The 9,344-nt window shown below is 43.5% G+C and overlaps 2 protein-coding genes across 3 annotated transcripts in view; both read right to left on the bottom strand.

Annotated features, from left to right (window-relative positions):
- Positions 1-817: 817 nt before the first annotated feature.
- ppiab (peptidylprolyl isomerase Ab (cyclophilin A)) lies at positions 818-4,719 on the bottom strand. Its single transcript, XM_062555119.1, has 5 exons — positions 4,557-4,719; positions 2,754-2,784; positions 2,421-2,509; positions 2,049-2,221; positions 818-1,498 (listed from the first exon to the last, which is right to left on the bottom strand). The coding sequence occupies exons 1-5, from the start codon at positions 4,623-4,625 to the stop codon at positions 1,366-1,368; spliced, it is 495 nt and encodes a 164-aa protein (XP_062411103.1). The 5' UTR covers positions 4,626-4,719; the 3' UTR covers positions 818-1,365.
- A 772-nt stretch (positions 4,720-5,491) lies between these two features.
- Positions 5,492-9,344, bottom strand: part of zmiz2 (zinc finger, MIZ-type containing 2) — a 52,939-nt gene continuing 49,086 nt past the window's right edge. For both annotated transcript variants that reach the window (XM_062555117.1, XM_062555118.1), the window contains exon 19: positions 5,492-8,571. In XM_062555117.1, the coding sequence (XP_062411101.1) occupies positions 8,464-8,571 (108 nt within the window). In that variant the 3' untranslated portion in view covers positions 5,492-8,463. The remainder of the gene's footprint in view (positions 8,572-9,344) is intronic.

Raw genomic sequence — 9,344 nt, 5'->3', positions numbered from 1 at the left:
GGATTAATGATGGGTAGTTTGGCACATCTTCATTTGGTTATAGATGAAAGGTGAAGCAGATAAAAGCGCTTTAATAACGGTTTCCATACTGGTGTCAGTTTGTTCAATTTGTCTTCAGACTAGGTTGTTCAAAGCTATGCCTTACTTATATATTTTTAGCATGTTAATCAAAAACACCTTGGCAACAGTCCCATCTTGTTACAAGACCCTTTTTTCCAAACATTAGAGGGATTCATGCTTCCCTTCAGCAATAACCATGATGTGTAACTTAGAAATGGTTAATATTACCATGCTAATATTGACTGTTCATAAGCTGGGAACTCTTGTCAATATCAATATAACCTTTGAACCTCATGAACCCCTCTGGCAACTAGCATAGCCTCCTCTGACCCATAAGGTCATAGCATGACTAGACACTGCTCCAGTAAGCCACAAAGCAGGAAGGTCTTTTGCCCCGAACCTTTGATTTCCCCTTTCTTTTTTTGAAGTCCCTTTTATTTTAGGGTGGTAAAAGAACCTTAGTCGATGCATTTTCTCCTCGCTCTTCAGGGAGTTCTCATTTTCGTCCACTTACGTCACACCAGGACTGCTAAACTAAACAAAGAGCCAAACTGCACTCCAGTGCCATTTATGAACATTCTGCGTGGCGGTCTTGAGGCTTCACAACAGACTGCAGCAAACGCCCGGCCCAGAGTGCCTTCTGATCCTCACCAGATCCTTTCCCCAAAGTCAAGACGCTAGCTGGGATAGCTACAAACATGCAGTGGAAAGACACTAGCCTGTTGCCCGAGTGATATAAAAACATAACATGGGGAAATTAAGTCAAGGTCTTTTTAATGATGTTTAGATAATTGCCAATAGTGTACTACTGCAGATCCCTTGATATGACAAGGCAGACATAGAGGCCATCTATGAAAGATGTTCAAGGTAACATGTATTCCAATTCTGTTTCTAAGGTTCCAATCAAGAGCTTAAGACACCAACGCATTCCAATTTTTCTAACCGTTTACAAAGAAACAAACTTCTCGCGACAGACATCTAAATGCTTTTTTTTTTTGCAAAAAAAACAAAACAAGAAAACATTTGATCTTCAAGGAAACGTGTTCCTACTTTAATCCTGATTTTCTTTTGTTAAACAATTGTGGTCCTGAAAAGACATTCCTAATGCACAACACAAGGTCAGGCACAAACCAAACATGGAACGAGTATTTTCGATTTAAGGAGAAGGGTGGTAGCTCTTAAAAAGAAACAAAAAGAGAAAACAAATGTACATGAACAGGAATGCCGATAAACCGGAGGTTTGGGTGAGCGGGAGGAGGCTGGGGCAGTCAGGGGGTGAAGGATGGAAGCGAAGATGGACACCACTCAAAGCTGGCCACAGTCAGCAATGGTGATCTTGGCGCTGGTCTTGCCACTGCTGGATCCCTTTCCCTCCACTTTCTTGATAATGTCGACACCCTCCACAACCTTGCCAAACACAACGTGCTTGCCATCAAGCCTATGGAAGAACACAGAAAATATTTACACACTGGAGACTAGACCAATACAAGTCCACATTTAAACAGAACAGTCTTCGCACACACACCTGCAATCTCACTGGCAATGGGTAACCACATTAGTTGTAAATAAGGCTGAGTCAGAAGGCAGCCATAATGACTTCCATGGGATTATGATTACAGCACAAATGTGACTGCTCCTTCAATGGTTTTGTGGCAAGACTGCAGAGCCAAAGTGGGTGGGAAGGGGTGTTCTCACTGCCCTCTAGAGGACACTTTTAGAACTGCTTTTGGATCTCACTTTGGATGGATAGCCATTCATTCATTCACCGCACTGCCAGTTTCAGAGTACATTTCCACAGTAAGTACTCTCCCTCTGCATCAAGCCAATGACCACTGGCACATTATTCAACCAGTTGCACAATAGGGGACAGTATTAGCACCTAATTGCAACTCCCAAGAAGCCCCAAACTGCTCCCTGTAGAATGTAGTGCCAGCAGCAGACCCGGGTGAAGAGGCCCCAGGCTGTGGCATTAAGCATTAAGCATTTACCAGGCAGTGTCGGCGGTGCAGATGAAGAACTGGGAACCGTTGGTGTTGGGGCCAGCATTAGCCATGGACAGGGTGCCCATGCCTCCGTGCTTCAGGGTGAAGTTCTCGTCGGCGAACTTGTTGCCATAGATGGACTTGCCACCAGTTCCATTGTGGTTGGTGAAATCACCACCCTGAAAACAAAATTGCAACAGCAATGAGAACTAAAACATTTGTTTATTAAGTAGCCTTATCAGGGGGACAAATTACCTGTGGCTGAGCATAGCTTACAAGCTTCAGGAGGCAAAACATGAATTTTCCAGCTTTCGCAACACGCATGCCTGAAAACTAGTGCAGACTTCATGAGAAACCCACTCTTGTCCTACTACATACCTGGCACATGAAGCCGGGGATGACGCGGTGGAAGCCGGAACCCTTGTAACCGAAGCCCTTCTCGCCGGTGCAAAGGGCTCTGAAATTCTCTGTCGGAAGTCAACAAAACGGAACTCAGTACTGCAAAGCGGTACTGACGGCACCCCCACTCATTTCTTTAGGTGGGGGCATGGTTGTCTGTGTTTGGGATACATTTAAGCCAATACAAAACAAGTCATTAGAGAGAAAACTCCAACGTTAAACTCTGCAACAGCACCAAATGGACATATGTCACTGGAGCAACAAGGACGCATTACACAACACCGTGAACCAATATTAAAATGAGCATCTTACCGGCAGTCTTGGGGACAACATCAGCCCTCAGCTTTTCAGAAGGAAGGAAAGAGAAAGGCAAAATGTTAAATTTCAGTGTTCAAGTCTAGGCCAATCTAGGTGTGCAGGTCATACACATCAAAAAGTGTAATAACACGCGAATGATTACGCTTTTCATATTCAGAGGATCACGGATGTAAAGAAAGCTCTACATGCCTAGCGGAAACACGGGTTCCCAGTCCTTTAAGGTCATCCACGCCCTTCTAACGCCACTCCCTCGTTTTTATTTTTACACATTTCCTGTTAACAGGCTTCCCCATCAGGAAGCCAACGTTCGCTCCTCCCGCTCATCACACACGCAATCAAAATCAAGATACTTGTCGCATCTGTAAACTGTTTTTTTTTTTTTGTGCTAATTCATGGTTAATAGTACTGATCCAGATTGGTTTGAAAATCAAACTTGTTTAGAATCAAGTCTCGAGTCTTACATAAGTCGGGCTTCTAGAACTTTCATGTTGATCTCCCCGCCACTTTGATCTGCGCCGAGCATGCAAAGGATTGAGACGACAAAAGACGCTATGCGCACCGATGCGCACACAGCGCCAGTAGGCCAATACAAAAGGGCCACTAGTTAAGGTTATGATTACTATTTACAATTACAACTCGAGTAAATTCTAATGAACTGAAATATGGACACAAGTCACTTTAACCGGCACAAGCAATGCAATTCAATATCAAGATGTCTGCACATTTTGTACAGTAGGGTGGAGCTGGAGCACATGCAGGGTCTCCCTCGTGTGCTTTTCTCGTGGTCGGCTGTTGATGGGGGTGACTGCCCATCATTTTTTTGCCCAATTAAAACACCAGATAAATCTGGTTCACCTGTATCCACTGCATACCGGTGCGATGCAGAGCTGACCCACCCTGTGTGGAACCGAACCAAGATGCTGGCTTTGTGCCAACAATCCATGGCCATTTGTACAATAATTGGGCGGTAGAGCTCGAAATGCTAAGTTATTGAATTAAGCAACTATTAAAACATTCACTCGAGTAGAGTTTGTCTAACAGCTTAACTCCATACCCCTCCCTTCCTTTCCAAAATGGCATCTTGCGCTATGAAAAAAAAAAACCTCGAGTGAAAATGGCGACGGCATTAAAAATGTGTGCTTGAGTAGGCTACCTTGCTCCCTGGATGCAATTCTTTCGCAATGGTACAATTAAGCTAATCTTTCTATATTTTAAAGCTATAATAAAACATATCGAATCTTATCCACGACCATCACCACCATCTAAGCCAAGGGCCACATAAAATGAAGATCTTCAAATCTGCGACGAAATCGTAGGATGGTTGGCTAACGTTACTGATCGAAGCAAGCGCTCGCATACACACAGACACACACGCACGCACGAGATCGCTGTTCATTGAACTCCAGCTCCATTGCTGCTAGCCGGCCCATCATTATGCAACATGAATGAACATCAGCAGTTTTCGTGAACAAATGACACAAACCAGCTATAGTTTACACAAATCCAACATTTCACTGATTAACAGGCTGCTATAGCGAAATAACGTGAACGTTGCCCATCTTTATATTGATAACTTCCACGTTGAGGCACATGTTTGTGTTTCAGACTTTACTGATCAGGTTCATATGAATTTCCCGTGCAATTCCAATAGCGGTTTAATTGTTCAAACACATCAATCAATATGTGAAAAGATTTAAACGAACGTCGACCCACCGGCATTTCCTTAAGGAAGCAAACGACAATGGCAGACTCTGCTGTCAAACCTTCACATGCACGTTTACCTTTAGATCAACTTACCTCCATCACAATCCTGCCGAAGGGTGCGCCATCAACATGAATGTCAAAAAAAACTTTGGGGTTCGCCATGGTTACTGAATTGGCTGGTTCTTAATTTTGTATTACTAGTTGAAGTGGACTCCAAATGTGCCGCAGCCGCTCGAGACTACAACACCGTGTGAAAACTAAATATATAGAAGCGGCCAGGGCGTCAGTAAGCGGAGAGGAACCAATGAAAACACGGAGAGAGCTGAATGGCCTGCATCTCGACCAATAGGATATCGTATTGTTGCATACATTACAGCATGTTTCCAATTTCAAGCAAACCCTTTAGATCAGCAAAGTTCAGCCGTAGAGCATATGATTGACGTTAGGATGCACCCATTGTACTGAGCAAAAATGACCACACAAAATTGTAGCCAATGAGCTGAGCGAATCCGCTGTGGGTGTGTACCGACATTCGCGGTGGTCGATAGCGTTTTTCCACACAATGAGGGCGTCTCCTCTGAAACAAAGTCGCCATTACTGAAGATGTGGTGAAATATGTGAACGGGACATTATAACTTCCACCACGTCCCTAATATCCATACGGGGTTCTCTATTCATGAAACTATAGCGAGGACAATCATTCCCAACACATTGTTTTCAGTCTCTCTCATTTTTCCAAAGTCCTCGAGGCGTATCCGCGATGGGCTGCTGTGGCTAGCTGGAGTTAGCATGAGACGGCCATGTGCCAATCGGCTAATTAGGAAGGGTTGTGAAGTAATGAAGTGCTTTCGAGTGAGACCCGATCCTCAAAATGCACACTTTTAAACTCCTTCCTAACACTTAAAAAGAGAATTGCGAGAGTTCAATATGGAAATGACGTGGGATCTTTGGATAAAAGGTCTCTACCTGGAACAAAGAAATTCTTGCATAACTACTTCCTAGACCGCAAAATAACGTGAATGCAACACTTTGGGGCTTAAGTCTTTACTTATAAAACATAATGGAAATATTTCACATCTTTAGAAAAACAAATCGAGTTCAACTTTACAGGTTTAATTCAATTGTCAGAACGTATAGATTTCACCAACACATAACAAACATTTCTTCAAACATTTCGATTAACAGTGTGTGACTTGCTGCTGGTCTCAAGTTAAATTCAGCGCCCTGACCTCAGAGCGGGAGGAGAGGCGTCAGAGTCACAGACTTCGGTGAAGATTTTTTCCATGACAAATTCATAAACATTGCTAGTACACACACAAGATAGAGGCATACAGTTCCACCAAATATCTTTAGAATAATAACGATTAATTACATACTTAATGTTAAAACTGTATGATACACAAATGTCTTAAAAACAAACAAAAAAAAGCATTGCACATCCAAAGAAATAATAATAAAAAAAACTTTTGATGTCCTAGACAGTTCATAATACAAACTGCACACAGCTGACAGTGCCCAAGAGGGCATTTTTTTTAAATAATAAACTCAGACAAGATAGGAAATAGTAGACATCATCCCCTTCTCCAGTTTGCTGGTTCTCTTTTGGACTCCAGAGTACAAGCAGAAAGCAGGGATACATAGGAGAGTGTCAGAGTTTTATTGTCACGAAGCTGTCCACATTGAAGTGAGATGGAGTGTACATACTTCAAAAAAGTTCACAGCTGTAACAATTGCCTAATTTTATATCTGTACATGTTATTAAAAAACATCCTTCTTTCCATTGGTTTTCAGTGTAGGTGAATAATAATAATTAAAAAAGCTGGACTTAACTACAGGACATAGCCTACCCATTCTTAAAGGCTAACACATCCTGATTTGTTAGCGTGTGTGTGAGTGTGTGTGTGTGTGTGTGTGTGTGTGTGTGTGTGTGTGTGTGTGTGTGTGTGTGTGTGTGTGTGTGTGTGTGTGTGTGTGTGGATCATTGCTGTTTATCGGGTTGTTCTCAGTCAGGTTGCAGTGACCTATTGCAACCGTGTACACTCGAAAGAGACAATAATTTCCTTTCCTCAGTCAGATGCTCTTGGTCTAATAATCAGGCTTCATCCTTGTACGTGTACACCTTTAAAGGTCAGAGATCACTTCAAATCATTTCAAGTTCACGGCATATCAATCGTGTAGTCAGCTTTAGCTTGATTCACCTAATATAAACGGAGGGTTTCAAAACAAAACACCTGGAGAAAAGCAGAGGAGCCAACACAGGAACAGGAATACAAAGACTGTGATGGAAAAAAGGGAAAAAAGAAAGAAAAAAAAAAACAGAGACAGACAAGTCTTAGCAGGGAGTAGAGATGGTGTGTTGGGGTCAGATACCAGGGGTGTGGACAAAGGTGAGTGAGTGAGAGAGAGAGAGTGTGTGTGTGTGTGTGTGTGTGTGTGCTTCTCATAACAGAGTCACAACCTCTTCCACCTCCCCACCATCTTACAGTACTTTGGCCCCTTCCCCCCCCAGCTACCATTTGGGCAACACTCGGCTTCTGTTCCCCAGACTATGAAAAGATGGTGCTGTGCACGTGTGACAGATGTCATAACAACTGTCTTCCCCAATCATTTGACCAGTCTAGCGCTTCAGACTTCAAGGGTCTAAGAGGCAGAACACGATCACAGCTCACTTTGGACCAGACCGTGCCCAGATCCGTAGCCGCTCTAGTTTTGGCTGGACCCACGTCAAGCCCAGCTGCTCAGAACCTTCCCATCATTCCAATCATCTCAGTACCTTCCCATCATACTAACCATCTCAAAAACATTCTAATCAGATCAGAACTTTCCCATCAGTTTAGTCATTCTGCGCTTCGGGTAGGCCCATGTCCTGGCCTTCTCAAATGGGAATTCTGACACATACTCCTCTGATAACCCAGAACAACAATAACAAAAAACATGAAACTATTTTAAGGTTGAATGAGGAACCCAATCCACATTTGTAGCAAAACACATAATTATGGCTTTGTGATCAGAGAGGGGTACTTTAGGGATTTGCAGAGTACAATGTCAAAAAAAAAAACAAAACAAAAAAAATTAAGAAAAAAAATAATCCAACTGCTTATTCATGGTGGAGGAGGAGACAGTTGACTCCATGGACCAAGGGGCGTTCCTTCCGCAGCAAGACTGTGCACATTCAAACATTTAAAACCACATTTTAGCTCTTCATTCATAAATTATTGTTGGAGACAGACCTGCAGGCCTTCCCCAGTCCACAAAGACAATGAGGAGTACAAACACTGACCAGTCCTGGCTCCCCCAGGCTTCAACGAGGGACTCGGTATTTAAAACTTGCCGAATAAGTACTCGTGGATAGATTTTCCAAAATAGCCTTTTTAAAAATGCAACACTCCATCGTGTAATTTAAGAAAGGTGGTGTCCTGTTCTTGCCTTGGCACAGGTGTCCCCGGCATTACATATTAAACACCAAACATGAGTCTGTATTCAGATCAGCTGGATTCCAACGAAAGAGATTCAAGGTGGAGGGTGAGATTTCTGTTTTAGGGCGTTGAAAGAGAAAAGGAAATGTGTGTATGCGTGCCGAAGGCTGACACGAGATGCCCCTTTGTCTTTCTGAGATGTCTGCTGCAGTCCTTCAGGTCAGCATGTCCCTCATCCTGCCCTGCACAGGAGCGGGTGCTAGAGAACCTCTGGGCCGGGCTCGGCTCGGGTCTGTTTCAGAGCCGGCAGGTCCCTGGGAGGCAATGAGTGGAGACGCCCATCTTCTCTATACAATGTGGCAGAAATATATATATTTATATATTGTCACTTATTTGTATGTCTTATTCCATCTGGGGTTGGGTGGCGCGGGACACGGGGTACGGAGCAAGTTTTGAGGACGGCGTTGCTGTGCTGCACTAAACGGTGTCATAGCTGAGGAGGTCTGATCGGATATGGTTGGCCTTGCAGCAGGAGCAGAGGGCAGCGGAGGAAGAGGGGGCCAGGAGAACTGGACACTGGATCATCAGTTGCTCTCGAAGAGGGAGAGCAGGTCGTCGTTGCTGTTGTTGGGGAGGTCGGGCGGGCCCAGATAGGACAGCAGTTCATCTGGGTTGGTCAGCTCCGGCAGTAACTGCAGGAGGTCAGGAGAGGTGGGGGTTAGTGCAGGGGTCAACATGAGGTCCAACAATCCTGGCTTCATAGAGTGAAAGCCAGACCACATTGTTTCATCCGACCATTCACTAAACCGTCTGATTGTAATCAGCAGAACTGTCTCAGTTCTACTTAGTGAAATCAACTTTGTCAACGTGGGTAGGCATGGAGAGCTATAGCTTTGGCCCATATCTTTACTATCTATTATATGACAGCTTTTATATTTATATATGCACGATATAGTATGTACACAAGAGTCAAGTGTGTGTGTGTGAGTGAGTGAGTGAGTGAGTGAGTGAGTGAGTGAGTGAGTGAGTGAGAGAGAGAGAGAATGTGTGTGCATACATACATGTATAAGTATGCATGTATTGCTCCATTTTCCTGTCGGGTAACTAACAGTTTTTGATACTTAAACTATATTTGAAAAAACTGAAAGACTGGAATAAACCAAAACAAAACAAAGCAGGAGTAATGGTTGGCATTCTCTCAGACATCTCAGGGCTATGCAGAGCTTTCCACAGGAGTTGACTACTGGTTTTGGTATTTAAACCAGGAATTCATTTCACACCATGAATGTTGACTATGTTTGCTACTGTTGCTAAAGAGGGACAGTGTATCTAACTTGTTACTGTTACTACAGTAGACTTTGTCTCCCCTCTTCACCCTGAGACAAATTGTTACAGCACAGTTTGTGCTGGAAAAGAAAAGAATTCCTCATTAGACTCTTTTACTTTAGATGTCTGCAAGTGAGCC

This window comes from Sardina pilchardus, chromosome 14 (genome assembly GCF_963854185.1).
Source record: "Sardina pilchardus chromosome 14, fSarPil1.1, whole genome shotgun sequence".
In the NCBI taxonomy this organism is placed as follows: domain Eukaryota; kingdom Metazoa; phylum Chordata; class Actinopteri; order Clupeiformes; family Clupeidae; genus Sardina; species Sardina pilchardus.
This window is presented reverse-complemented; position numbering and strand designations above follow the sequence as displayed.